At 41.4% G+C, this 15,783-nt stretch overlaps 1 protein-coding gene across 1 annotated transcript in view; it reads left to right on the forward strand.

Annotated features, from left to right (window-relative positions):
• The first annotated feature begins 7,030 nt into the window (after positions 1-7,030).
• The window catches only part of LRRC75A (leucine rich repeat containing 75A), a 173,397-nt gene continuing 164,644 nt past the window's right edge, over positions 7,031-15,783 (forward strand). The window contains exon 1 of the mRNA XM_075197828.1: positions 7,031-8,474. Within this exon, the coding sequence (XP_075053929.1) occupies positions 8,202-8,474 (273 nt within the window). The 5' untranslated portion in view covers positions 7,031-8,201. The remainder of the gene's footprint in view (positions 8,475-15,783) is intronic.

Here is a 15,783-nt window from a genome sequence, read left to right on the forward strand (position 1 = left end):
CTTGACTTATTGCCATGTAAGGGTACAACAAGTTACAACCAGACTTTACTGGGTTTCCATCAACTACTTTTACATTTTCTCTTGCCTTTACCAGAGTAGGGTCTTTTGACTGTCCAGAGGCAAAAATATATCGACCGGGCACACAGTCAACAGGTTCAACTACATTTCCTATTTCAGTAGAAGGTATACTCTCCTGTGCTCCACAGCTGCCCTAGTTATTTTCTGACTCTCCAATCACGCTTGAAAAAAAGGATCCCTTTAGACTTGTGGAAAACGCCCACTGCCACTGTATCAGTAACATTATCAAGTGGATCTGGGTTATTTACTTTTGCAATCCACTAGGTTTCCCATAGCTTTCAAAATTGGGAAAAATCACTCTCCAATATAACATAATACCACAAGCAAGGAACTAATTCCACAGTGACTACCACATGACCACACTGTGTTTCTATGTTCAATTCAGTTAAGTTCAAGATAATGTTGAGTATCCCCCCATGTATACAGGTTACCCCAAAAGTTTACACACCCACTAGTTTGAGGTACTAGTGATATCCAGAAAGTACAGATGGAATAATACTACATGGTCAAACAGTGCTTGTTTTTATACAGTTTGGACACAGCTTGGCAGTATTCCAGCCCCCTTTTCCGACCAGGCCCCAAACAATCTGAAATATTTAATTCAAAGATTAACATCAGGATGTGAGATTTTCTTTCAACTTGGATTTTAAATGCAATATATACTTAACAAAATTTACACTAATCTGTGATTTCTCTAACCAGATGCTGTTTACATTGTTTACACAGGTTCTAACACACAGGACGAAAGGCCACACAGGAAAGAAAGGTAACGGCCCCCTGCTGTGCTTTCAGGCTAAACAGACGTGTTGGACACTCACACATTAAAAAGCCTAATTAACTTAAATGAGGATTTCCTCTCGAAGTTACACAACAGATGTCCTCAAACATATGTCTATTGCATCAGACATATATATATATATATATATATATATATATATATATATATATATAATCATCATCATTTATTTATATAGCGCCAACAAATTCCGTTGTGCTTTACAATTGAGGACAAACATAGTAAACTAATAAACAAACTGGGTAAAATGGACAAAAGTTGTAAAAGTGGGCAGCTTTAGTGCACCCAACTTGACCTTGCCACACGTCTAGATCATTTGGAGAATAAATAAAAAAATAAAAAAGTACTTAAGTCTGTGAGCATTACACCCAGTAATGGACAAAAATCAGCCCATTGGGAACAAGTGGCCTTGAAAGTACCACATATAGCGCCGGAGTAATTTGCTCTTTTTCCTAGTAATTCTCACCATGAGCACAGCGCATTCACGTGCATTAGTTTAGTCCAAGACAAAATGATAAAGCAGTGTGGCTCAACAACTATAGGTTAACCTACGGTTTTGTAATTATTTAATGTTACCGCTCTGATCTTATAAAACTATCTAACGTTTTCCTGCAAAGCTAATGTGTAGCCTCCTTGTGAGTCTAAAGGTTTCTTGTAAGAATTGGCAAAAATATTATATTACCCAACAATGGTGATATAAGTCTACAGATCAAAGCTTCAGTATAAAGTTTTATGGCTACAATTCTGATTCCCTGGTGACCATCCTAAGCTATGTTCTTGTAGGTGCCAAACATCATGTAATCTACCCATGCCCTTGAGGGAAACAGCTTTCCTCTGAACTTGGCATTTTGTAATCTTACTTGGTTGATCTGTGGATGAAGATTGATGAAGTCACAGAAAGTTTTTAAGGCGTACAATCAGCATGTTCCTTCCACTTTGTTGGATGTCTCCTCTCTCATTAATCACATGAACATCTTACCTATAAGATGGCTATTATTATAATTATTATTATTTACTTGCAAAGAGCTACCAATTAGCCCGTAAAAGAATTATGCAAGTACATCAGTGCCTACCCCTTTGGAATTTGCATCCTATTATCAAGTGAAATGTGATCGTGGAATAAATAATAAGGCTGTAACAAACATTAAATGTAACATGTTTATATGTTGTCTGTTCAAATAATATTTGTTTAATGTATAGGCGAAATGCTTAAGGCGAAAGGTGAAAGTTTAAGCTAGCCTCACATGGTTTGAATTGGCAATGGATTTACAATTTTTCACTATAAGTAATAATTACTGAATATAGTTCTTACATTTATTTTTATGGGTTTGTACTTAGATTATCAATATGGTCATAACTGCAACATGGCAAAATGCTGCTCCTTCTGATGGAAGTTGTTGTGTAATTGAAGTGTTCGATGCTGAATGTCAGATAGGGATGGAAAACGCTTTACTCTGGATCTCTATACAAAAATTAGATTGAATAATGTGGAAAGGAGGATTAAATGACATCAGGGGGTAGCGAGTGTGTACTTGGGGAATTTCCCAGCTTAGTGGCCATAGACTTTTTGCTCTGCAAAATAATCTGATTTTTACACATACTTAGAGCTGGCAGAAATCCGGTGTTTCCCTATACTTTAATTAAGATCAATCTTGCACACACCAGGGGTGCTCTATAAAGGAAAGTGCATTTTATACACCCAAATACCAATGTCATGGGTGCATCTACCTAAGGTGAATGGGGTGCAGCTGTCATGGGCCCACATTTGAAGGAGGCCACCTTCAGGACCCTAGGCTAAGCTGCATCCTACCACCTCTGATCCCCCCCTAATTCCCACTTCCTCGCCCCTCACTCACTTGACATTTGTAAAATAAAAATAGTAATTATTACTTCTTCCTGGCTGGGTAGCAAGACTGCAGTCCAGATATACTGATGTCTAGACGTACTGATGTCCAGAGGTACTGATGTCTAGACGTCCTGATGTCCAGAGGTACTGATATCCAGATGTACTGCTGTCCAGAGGTACTCATGTCTGACGAGGAATGTTACCCAGGAGCAAACACAGAATTTCTAGAGAGGAGGCTCCAAATGTTAGATTTCAGACCAAAGCAAAAAAACTTGACATCACTCCCGTTACACACTGACATGTCGCCCACTGTTCACCAACTTTTCTCACACATGCCTCCTGCCCACTTGCTATTCTTACACATGCCCACCTGCCACAAGCTATTCATACATATACCACTCATACCCATCAGGTTTTGTCACACATGCCAACTCCATCCAACCAGCTTTTTCCACAAGCCAACCCCTGCTTTTTCCACATGCCACCAGCTTTTCTCTCATGTGCATCCCTGTCCTAGGAGCCTCGCCATCTTCTGTGACCCATGTTCTCCTGCCTGCCCACCAGCTTTGGTGCACATTTCCCCCTCCCCACTAGCTTTTCTCTCAAATGGCCCCCTGCCCACCAGCTTTTCTCAAACATACCACCCCACCAAACAGCTTTTATCTCACACTGCATTTATATATACCTGGGGGCAGAGGCGGATCTTTCTTTTAGGAAGGCGGGGGGATGGTTAATCGACTAACACCAACTCCTCCCCCTCTTCAGTCTCGACTCCTGTAGGCCCCATGCCCTACAACACTATGTGTCACATAAACTAATGTACTTTAGGATACAAGTCGGTTAGGTTTGTTCTTTGCTTTAAGTAACACTTTAATCACAACAATAAGAGCAACAAATAACAGATATGTTTGTCCCATCATCTCACTGGTCTCCCTTCTTCACACTGCTACTCTCTTCATCCCACTGCTGCCCCCTTCATCACACTGTGCCCCTTCATCACAAAGCTGCACCTTCATCCACTGTGACCCCCTTCATCACACAGTTACACCTCTATTGCACTGGGCCCCTTTATAACACCTCCCCCTTAGCACACTGTGCCCTCTTATCGCACTGTCTTCCTTCATCACACTGTAGCCCTTCATCACACTGGGTCCCTTTATCACACTATCCCCCTTCAACACATTGAGCCCCTTATCACTCCATGGCCCTTCATCACACTAGTGCCCCATTTCACACTGTGCCGTCTTATCACACTGTGGCCTCCTATCACACAGCCCCATATCACACTGTGCCCCTTTTTCACACTACTGCTCCTTATCACACTGTTGCCCCTTTTCACTGTGCCCCCTTTTCACACAGTGCCCCATTTCACACTGTGCCCCTATTTCATACTGTGTCCCCTTTTCACACTGTACCCTTCTATCACACTGCTGTCCCGTATCACAATGCTGCCCCATATCACACTGTGCCCTTTTTTCACACTGCTGCCCCTTTTCACACTGTGCCCCCTTTTCACACTGTACCATTTCACACTGTGTCCCCTTTTCACACTGTGCCCTCCTATCACACTGTGCCTTTTTTCGCACTGCTGTCATCCTATCACACTGCTGTGCCTTTTCACACTGTGTCTCCTTTTCACACTGCTGCCCGCCTATCACACTGCTGCCCTCCTATCACACTGCTGCCCCCTTCATCACTGTGCCCCTTCACCACAATGTTCCACCTTCATCCATTGTGACCACTTCATTACACTGCTGCTCCTTCATCACACTGTAGCCCTTCATCACACTGGGCCCCTTTATCACACTATCACCCTTCATCACATTGTGCCCCATATCATACTATGCCCTCCTATCACACTACTGCCCCATATTACACTGTGTCCCCTTTTCACACTGTTGCCCCTTTTCACTGTGCCCCCTTTTCACAATGTGCCCCCTTTTCACACAGTGCCCCATTTCACACTGTGCCCCTATTTCACACTGTGTCCCCTTTTCACACTGTACCCTTCTATCACACTGCTGTCCCGTATCACAATGCTGCCCCATATCACACTGTGCCCTTTTCACACTGCTGCCCCTTTTCACACTGTGCCCCCTTTTCACACTATACCATTTCACACTGTGTCCCCTTTTCACACTGTGCCCTCCTATCACACTGTGCCTTTTTTCGCACTCCTGTCATCCTATCACACTGCTGTGCCTTTTCACACTGTGTCTCCTTTTCACACTGCTGCCCGCCTATCACACTGCTGCTCTCCTATCACACTGCTGCCCCCTTCATCACTGTGCCCCTTCACCACAATGTTCCACCTTCATCCATTGTGACCACTTCATTACACTGCTGCTCCTTCATCACACTGTAGCCCTTCATCACACTGGGCCCCTTTATCACACTATCACTCTTCATCACATTGTGTCCCATATCATACTATGCCCTCCTATCACACTGCTGCCCCATATCACACTGTGTCCCCTTTTCACACTGTGCCCCCTTTTCACACTGTGCCCTTCTATCAAACTGCTGCCCCGTTTCACACTGTGCCCCCTTATCACACTGTGTCCCCTTATCACATTGTGCCTTCCTATCACTCTGTGCCCTTTTTCACACTGCTGCCATCCTATCACACTGCTTTCCCTTTTCACACTGTGTCCCCTTTCACATTGCTACTCCTTATCACAATGTATCCCTTTATCACACAACTCCTTGCTTATTTTTCTTCTGTCTTCATTTCTGTCAGCTGCTCCTCTCAGCGCAGTTCCTCACTGACAGCTTTGGGACGTGATGACATCACTCTAAGCAGTCAATGAGGAGGCTGGAGCGAGGTGGGTGCGGACAGTACATCCCATCACATTCAAAGCAAGAGTGTGTGTGTCCCTGGATCTGCCCCTGCCTGGGGGTCTACAGCATGGGCAAAAAGAGGGCATGCGATCACATTATTCTCACCACTCTGGTTGCTTAATAACTAACAATGACTCACTCAGAGACACTGCTATTCTGTGTAACTGGCCACAGTGCTGCCCTCCCAGAACCTGACGCCCTAAGAAGCTGCCTAAAACTGCCTAATGTTGGCGTCAGCCCTGCCAAAGTCTCATGTGTATATGTGAGTATTTCACCATTAGACGGTACATGGGGGCCCTTACAAGATGTTGCTATGGGGCCCACAAATGTCTAGGCACACTCCTGGAATGTAATAAAAAAAATCAATGGAATGTACACGTCATGTGTAATAATGACAATCCAAATGTTCCCTGGTTGTCATGACTTGCATTTGTGCACAAATATATAAACTGTGTGTCCGCATGTGTTGTGATTAGTGAATGACCCTTTAGTATTTTGAATTTAATATGTATTTAAAATGAAAAGATATGTAGAGACAATGAAGGATATATCTGAATGTAGTGTCAAGGTTTTATTGTAGTAAACCATAAAATAACATCATTGTTGTCTTTCATCTTATTCTCAAACAGTTCAATGACTTTCCATGTCTTACAAAATATAGCCGAAAATCACTACAATTTTAATTAATTTTCTGTTTATTAATACAGTGTTCCAGACAAAAAAAACTGGAGTTAGCACAGGAGTTAATATAAGGTGTATATAGGAATCAGTTTTATTGTTTTATGTTAAACATAACATTCTTTCATATCACACCAATTGCCCAATGTGGGGATCACCTTAGTGAACAGTCATTAGAATGAATGAGCAGAAAAGCAACACTGATGTAGTTCCTTATGGATTTGATAGAATGAGCTGCATTAGTCATAAAGTAGCATTTAAAGATAGAAGCTAAATAACTGTATGTGGGGAACAGAGCAACAAATTCAAACATAATTATTATACAGATTTACATTAAAATATCCTTTGCAAAATAATTGTATAAAATTATAGAGGAGACAATTTGAATACTAATACTTTTATGTCCAATATGTTGATTGTATTTTTCCTGTTGGTTCCTCTTTAAATAAAGACTTAAAAAAAAATGTCCTTTGCAGCGTCTTATAAATCAACATTTGCTTATTTTCTCTTGCAATCCACTTATATTATAATAGATGTGCTTATTGCATAAATTCAGTAAGCTTTCATTCATATCATTATATACACAACATAAAGCAAATGTATAATACTCTTGGTCGCACACCAATAACACTTAGGTTGATGATGGGTTAATGAAATCTAAAGTTTTTTGGAAGGAGAGGAGATTGTCCTGATATCACAGACAGTTCCAGACCGCCCATCCCCCGTGCTGTACAGATGGCCCCAGAGGGTGTCACTTACACTTTGCTTGGGGAAAGTGTGTCTGGCACATGACGGTGTTTTTATGTGTCAGTGGTAGCTTGAAGTAAAGAGGCAGCAGCCATCGCTTCCCTTCTTGATCCAGATCAGAGGGTATCCTCCTGTTAATTGGACACATCCAGAGAGTGAGGAACAAGCCACACGCCTAACCCTCTTACTAAGCCACCCTCAGGGCACCCACAGGGTGTATACTACTGCCCCTGGATTCACAGATCGCCACTGGCACAGCCTTTAAGAAGACACAGGTTGGACGTGACAGCTGGGGCTCCCTGATTTCATCTATTCCAGTGGAAATGAATCTATAGGGGCTTTTCCTGGCACATGCCCAGCAAACCTCTTCCTAGCATCAGAGTGGCCAGCTGCACACACAGGAAACGCCTTCTCCCTGACAAGAGACACAGCCCCCCCTCTCTCTCTGTCTATGGGAAGCGATGCTGGGTACAGGAGAGGCTCAAACTACTACTACCTGCTACCTCCAGTCCGCTCTGCACACAGAGGAAACCCCCCAGTCATTCCCGGCTCTCTGGGCTGCAAGTTGCAAGGAAGGTTTCTGAGACTTTAATCGGATTAATACCCAGTGCCAGAGAGTCTGTGCTGAGCCGCTGAGACTTTTGCCTGTCAAATGATGTGTGTGTTATTCCCCTCCCCCTGTCATCACAAACCTCGCTGCTGATCCTGGTGCTTAATACTAGTGGCATGCAACACTTTCCTCGGGTCCACAGACTGTGTACTGTCCGTCTCTTCCTCAGCGTGACTGACAGGTGATCGCTCCCAAGCACTTCGCTGTGACTGGCGTGCTCCGCTCTGTTTTGGATATATGATGAAAGTTGTGCAGCCGGAGGGGGCTCGGTGGGTGGGGGCAGCCTTGTGTTTCCTAAACAGTGGCAGCAAGTAAATAGAGGAGAAAGGAGATAGGGACACCCAGCTGTGTGTATTGGAAAGACTGTTTCCTTTTGACATCCCCTGTACTAACTGCACGGGTATTGGAGGGATCCTGATCTAGTCAGCCTGTTGCAGTCTCACCTTACCATGACATTTGTGGAGTGACTGTCTCTGTGGATATTGCCTCTGCTCCGCTGCCTCTTCTAAAGAGGTCACTAGCCTGCACATACTCTGCTGTGTGACCCACCCCCACCCCCCCGGGATCAATTCGGATGCCTCTCCTGGGGGTGCATTTATACCATCATGGGCACCAAGCAGACCAAGGTCTGCCAGGCTTCCACTGCTGGAGGGGAAAGCCCTCAGCACCCTCCGGGACACCGGAGGGGCACCCCAGCCAGAGAGAGAGGGGACTTCTGGTCTTCTTTTGGGGTGAAGTCTGGGGATAAATTTGGAAAGAGTGGATCGGGAAGCCTACCCCCTTATCACAGGAGGATTAGGATGATCCAGGACATGATGCTGTTGCTTAAGCAGGGGAGGCAGGAGGAGGCCACGGAGCTGTTAAGACACCTGAGACAGGTAAATTGACCAGGTCATAATGAATGATCGTATAAAATGGAATAACAGGGGGACGTGGTAGAGATATTAAGTGTGTACAGATAACTGCAGTGTTATGGAAAATACATGTAATACAGCCAATGGTGGGTTTATAGCTAATTTAATGTAGCAGGGGTTAAATGAGGCAAAAAAAACTGTACATGACATCAAATCAGTAATTCTTCTATTGATATGTGACTTTATAATATACAGGTTTGTAAGTCTCTTTAAACTCTACTTATCACGACTAGTTTGTTGACATATATTGTAAATGGTACAACTGGATTATCAACTTTTCACAGCTTTCCTGTAATTCTCCATTACACACACTGAACATGCAAAAACTGCTCTGGATTTCCTAGGATAACTGGGTAAATTATGAATCTATATAAATCTTATCAATTGGTCATATAATATGTACTAAAGCTTACATTTTCTCAGTGCATAACAACATTTTAATAATGTAGATCTATTACCCAAATTCAAATTACACACAGCAGAATTGAATTTATGATATAGCACCAATAATAACTACACCAAATACAATTTGCATGTAGAACAACCACTGCAGTACAATTGAACACCTGAAGTAGCATATATTAATATTTCTATCAATGCTTAATTTTATACACTAGAAATATATTCCAAAACTGGAAGTAAATAGCGTGTTTGGTTTTAATTATGAAGTCTGTTCTATATATTTTATAATGTCCTTTACTCTACAGACTTTTCTATACAGTTACACATGAAGAATAAAATATGTAAAACATATTTATATTTGTTAGAATACATGAACAGTATATGGGCAGACTGATCACTAGTCTGCAGGAGTGTAACAGTCATGTAACAATGTTGGAATTTCTGTACATTTCATCTTGGCCACACTATCTGGCCATAAATATTTGTGGAAACACAAGTAGACTTTACACGGACATGTACACCAGACAGGGCCGGATTTTACACTAGGCAACCTAGGCAATTGCCTAGGGCCCAATGGTCCCCAGAGGGCCCTCCCAGGGCCGGCGGTGAGACCAACCTTTAAAAATGGGCCGCTACTTATGGGCCAGTGCTATGTGCTTGCCCCCCCTGGGCTAAAGTCTGCCAGCCAGCCTTTGAATATTTTCAGGGAGGGGGCCCCAAACCAGTATCTTGCCTAGGGCCCCATGAGGTCTAAATCTGGCCCTGACACCAGAGACCAACTTCACTTTTATTTTCCAAGAGAGTGCTATTATGTACAAATTCAATTTCCCATCATGATAATCAGGTGCATGGTTCATTAGGAGTTTGGATGACTTTTTCTTGAAGGCTAACTTAATAAAAAAAATGCCCCTCCCCTCCCCCCACATAATACTGGGGTTGCCTTGTCCAGGAAGCTTGCTATTCAGGACACTATCACCATGACTGTGGCTCAGCTCCCACAGTTACGTCACTTAAATCTGTCTGTGGGTTGTCAGTCAGCTTCCAGTCCACAACCCTGCACTGTGAGCATTGATAATCATGGGAGCTGTATCTGCTGAACCTCTGGGGTTAAACAGAGAAAGCCATATGGAATCTCCCATTCCTATTAATAGATATGACGTGAAAAATGCTTCATAGCAGAGACAAGTATTGCATACCTTTCTCTGAATGCTCGCAGGCAAACACAGTGAATATAAACTGTTTACAAATAAAGGATAAATATTTAAAGTTGTCATACATTTTATCTTCTACTTATACTGATTTTGTTTTATATTACTGTTAGGACCTAGATGTGGGGATAAGCTACACTTTGCTCTTAGTCTTTCCTACAAACAGCCACAGCGGATCACCCGCAAGGCAAACTATGCTTCTGCCTGGGGCCTGGTGGGCCCTGAGGCCCCTGATTGCCCCAACCCATTGTTATGTTTTGTTTTTTTTATCTATTAAGGGGCCTAAATTAGACTTCCTGTCAGTCCAGCATTTTTTTCTCCCCCCCATTCCTGTAGCTGCCTATTGCTTTCAGAGTTTCGTGCTGGCTACTGTACTTCACTGCTCAGTGGCAGGAAACTTTTGCAACTAGCAACAATGCTATGCCTCTTGACTTGTTGGGGGCAAGACGCGGAGCCACTGCACTGTTAATTATGACATCATCAGTCCTATGAGTGAGGTGCAGAAGTGCAAAGCTTGTGCCCCAAAGCTGTCTGTACTGTGAATGGTAGTTCAGTATCTTGCTGCTACTGAACCACCAGTAACAGCAGAGGAACCTTGTAATAGAGAGCATCAAGTGTCAAATGGAAAGGAACAGCATCATGGTGGCTGCTGACACTCCTTCCAGACTCCAATAAAAATTAAATATCAAAGGGCCTATTTATCATCTCTCACCCTTTTTCCCCCGATGGTTTCCTCCCATACTCCAAAAACATACTAGTACAGTGTTGGGTAACCTGTGACACTCCAGGTGTTGTGAAACTACAAGTACCAGCATACCCTTCTAGCAATTTGCTGCTATATATTGGCAAAGCATTCTGGGGCTTGTAGTTTCACAACACCTGGAGTGTCACAGGTTAGCCAACACTGTACTAGTAGGTTAATTGGCTGCAATTAAATTGACCTTAGACTCTCTCTCTGAGTGTGTGTATGTTACGGAATTTAGACTGTAAGCTCCAATGGGGCAGGGACTAATGCTCTGTACAGCGCTGAGGAATTAGTAGAGCTATATAAATAGCTGCTGTTGATGATGATTGCTGCAAATTGCATTCCACATGATTTTCTTCAAAAGTGTGCTTCACAAATAGAACCCCAAGAATGGCAAGTAAATAGATTGGTATTTTAGAAAGGTGCAGGGAAATGCTGTGGGAAAAGCATTTTGCCAGGGACAATTTTAAAGGGGTAGAAGGACACAAAGCATTATCTTACCTATGGCCACATGGGGTCTTAATGCGACTCTGCCAACAAAATCCAATTTTGAGAGTTGAAGAAAGATGATTAAGTTATAACTGAAAAAAAGTATTGATCTGTGTGGTGATAAAAATGTTCTCTGTAATGTAAAGCAAAGTGATAGAGGAATTAATTACTGTTTATCTGTTCTTAGTAATTCAAGAGTACAGCACGCGAATAGCTATATAATGTAGGTAAATATTTAAATATGATCTATACCATTAACTGGGATAAAAAGGTATTATATTATTAATGAAATTAACTATATATAGTCTAGCTTTTACAATATGTGAAATACATTTGTGCATGCAAATTTTAAAAGGGTTGTTCTAAATACCTAAATAACTCTGCCTCGTGATAAAAAGCTATGCTGAAAAACAGAGAAGGAATTCTGAAAGATAATACAAAGTATATGAGTTGCAGAAAGGCGCTTAGCCGAGCCAATAAGTGATGGTTTCATGAGGGTGGAAATCCCCTGGAACGTACACCAATAACATAGGGTTTTCAGAGGTTTAATAATTTTTACATATGAAATTCTGCCTAAATAAATGAGGTACATGATGTAGGGCCTGATTCATTAAGGATCTTAACTTGAGAGACTTCTTATTTCAGTCTCCTGGACAAAACCATGTTACAATGCAAGGGGTGCAAATTAGTATTCTGTTTTGCACATAAGTTAAATACTGACTGTTTTTTTCATGTAGCACACAAATATCAACTTTAAATTTCAGTGTACAAATAAGCAATCAAGTATTTGTGTGCTACATGATAAAACAGTCAGTATTTAACTTATGTGCAAAACAGAATACTAATTTGTACCCCTTGCATTGTAACATGGTTTTGTCCAGGAGACTGAAATAAGAAGTTTCTTAAATTAAGATCCTTAATGAATCAGGCCCGTAGTTTGGAATTGCCTTAGCAGCAGGTAGCACAGCTACTAAGTGGCACCACCCCTGTCAAAGGCATATGTTTTTTTTTATCATCCATGGATGGTACATGGGGGCCCTTGCTATGAGGCCCACAAATATCGGGATATGGCCCTGTTTGGAAGAGGTTTTTCTGGTTGGTGCGGCAGTTGTATTTGAAGTCTTTTGAGGTGAGAAAAGTTAACCGATACATGCCAACTCTCCCGTCTAACGCAGAAGTCTGCAATTCTATAGGACAGTAGAAGAAGAGGGCCGCGGATGAGACCGATTTGCATCAACGCTAATTGTAACTGAACTGCCCATCCTGACTTGGTAGACCTCCCCAATGCATGTTTGAAAAAAAAAATCTTTTTTCTTAAAATCCTTTCTGAACAGTATGTATCTGAAGACATTTACTAACATGCTGTAAAATTTACATGATGTACAAATCCTGATATTGTAGACAGCCAAAATGAATGTTTAAGTAAATATTGTGTGCATTAGAAGACACTATTATGATGTATTTATTTTTCATCATCTTGGAATTTATTTGAAGGATTTTTTCCATTAAAAAAAAACATTTATACATTACTACAACTTTTAGTAGCAAGAATCTTGAGGTCTTCAGCTCAAAAACTAAACAAATAGATAGAATCTGTCAATTCATCCTCTGCCTCTTCTGTTTCTTAATATGGAGATACATCTGTTCTACTGTCAACACAGAGCGAGATGGTATGGGGAGGAATGGATAGGGAGACTGGCCATACATGCTACAATATTGCTGGCGATGCCGGGCAATTGGCCCAACATTGTACTGTATAGCTTGGTCACTGGGTGGCACTGTTCTTATTGAGTGACGTGGACCCAAAACCACTGCGATGCAAGATAGTGATCCTATGAAAAATCTGTAGGCTTATTATTGTGCATATTGGTACATGTGGTCAGATGATTATCAGCCTTGTCTGTGTGTGGTCATCTTCCTATCACACAATACACAGAATACTTGCTAGCTTTATTTTTACACTGAAATTGAAAGTTGATCGAGGACATGCCCTAACGCAGCTATAAACCTGTCCCCACATTTTAAAAACTTATCTCCCCCTCCAATGCAACATGGTTTTGCGAAAGTGCAAAGTTACTTTTTTTGCTTTTCTCTCCTTAAGACTCAGGCCCAACATATTTCAGCACATTTTTAGGCAGAATTACTATTATTTACTAAATTTAACAGAATGGAAAAAAAAGTGAATGGGGTGTGCAGATATTTGGGCCCTTTTTTATTTGGGCTTCTCTAAAACAGCCAACTGAGGACTTGAACATAAAGACAGTAAAGATAAATGACTGCTACAAAGCATGGGAAGGCTATAAAAAAAATATGTAAACGCTTCCTGCTTGGAATTTCCACTGTCAGAAATATCATTAACAAATGGAAGTTAAGGGGAATTTCTGAAGTCCGAGGGGTAAATGTATCAAGCTGAGAGTTTTCCGGCGGGTTTGAAAAGTGGAGATGTTGCCTATAGCAACCAATCAGATTCTAGCTATCATTTTGTAGAATGTACTAAATAAATGATAGCTAGATTCTGACTGATTTTTCAAACCCGCCAGAAAACTCTCAGCTTGATACATTTATCCCCCGAAAGTCTCAGAACAATTTCTGATTAAACTGCTTGTAAATTAGTCAGGTATACAAAGCAGAACCAGTCAGATGACCTGCAGAAATACTTAGCTGGCACGGGAGAAGCCGTCCACATGTCCATAGTATGTAGCTTGTACAATAATGATATGCGTGGAAGAGGTGACAGAACGACATTTTCCTTCTGAAGTGAACACAAAAAGTAAATGTAGTATGCAAACAATATTTAGATAAGTCTGAAACAATTTGGAACAAAGCTCCATGGATTGATGAAACAAAAATGTAACTTTTTGTCTGCAACAAATGATACATTTAGAGCAAAACATGTGAAGCACTTGGAGAAAGAAGATGTTGCCAACAGTTAAGCATGGCATTGGATCTTATTACGTTTTGGAGCTGTGTAGCAGCAAGTAGCACAGAATATATTGTCCGGTTGAAATAAAGAGAGGATGCAACTTAATGTCAACATTTCCTAGATTCTTATGTCACACAGTGCAGAAATGAAAGTGAAAAAGACTGAATATTTCAGCAAGAGGACAGTCCAAAATGACTTAAGCGAGAATAAAAATAAATGTTTGGAAGTTGTAATTTCTGCCAGAGGAGGTTTTGGGGTTGTGTTCTTTCTTTCACTTAGAGATTCATTGAAACATGCTATTTGACAAACAGTTCTCAAATTTGTGCATTATTTTTCTTTCTTCTTTTGATCACTTCCTTCCTTGAAACCCTAAAAAGCAATATCCAGATGATGAAACACCGATTACACAAAAGCATTAAAAGAAGTGCCGTGGGATTATTCAGTTGGCACTCATAGATAATATACTGCTTCATTTAACAATTTGGACTACAAATTATTTTAAAAATTTTGCAGAAACAGCTCACCCTGGGTTGAGCTGACCCAGGGATGTTAAAATTTAACTTAACACTTTACCAAGCCCCATGCTGAGTGTTACGTTTTATTTTTTGATAAAAGTCCAGTAAATAATCTTGAATTGTACTGTATAGCTTGACCACTGGGTGGCACTGTTCTAATTGAGTGAATGCTATCAAAATGCAATCAGACAGGGAAGCAATATGGCAGTCCCTACTCAATTTAATAAATTTGTGGTATGACTTCTGCCTATGTATTGTACTGAAAATTTATGGAACAATGAAATTAATATAAACCATACATGTATGTCATTTTCCTCTAAAGCAAACTTAAACACATGTATAGCATATGTACAGATAAGGTAGCTATTTTGAGAAACCATCTTCAGTTGACTGAGGGGTCTATTTACCAATGACCGCATAATATGAATGAAACTTTTCAATCCTCATCGCATAGATGCGGATTGAAAAGTTTCTCATATGTATTAAGAAATCAACACAGGAACAGCTGTTCCGATAAACGGCTGCTCCTGTGAAGATTAACACTTACCTGTCACTGAAGTCTTCTCTTCTCCTCCCTCTGCGGTGCTGTTCGTCCCTCTTTCAATCCCTGTGCGCCTGCGCCGACCGGTAAACTTGGGCATGCGCGCAGAGATCCCTGTCTGACGGAACCTGAGATATGTGATGGAGGGATCAGATGATCCCTCCACACATGCGCTGTACAGCTCTGCTCTTCGGAGCAGAGCTGTTTTCAGTGAAACATTTCAATTCTGGTAACGTACGCCAGCTTCAGATGGCGCTAGCTTCAGATGGCGTACATTACCATGATTGAAAACTAAGTATCAGTCATTGATACATAGCGTTACTGAGCACTCAGTAAAACGACGAGAGAAGTAAAGCAGCAGATATCTGAGATATCTGCTGCGATGCTGCAATAATACATAGTAATTTAGTGGTAAATCGCCGAAAACAGCAGTTTTCGGGGATTTACCTC

Source organism: Mixophyes fleayi, chromosome 2, assembly GCF_038048845.1.
Source record: "Mixophyes fleayi isolate aMixFle1 chromosome 2, aMixFle1.hap1, whole genome shotgun sequence".
NCBI lineage: Eukaryota > Metazoa > Chordata > Amphibia > Anura > Limnodynastidae > Mixophyes > Mixophyes fleayi.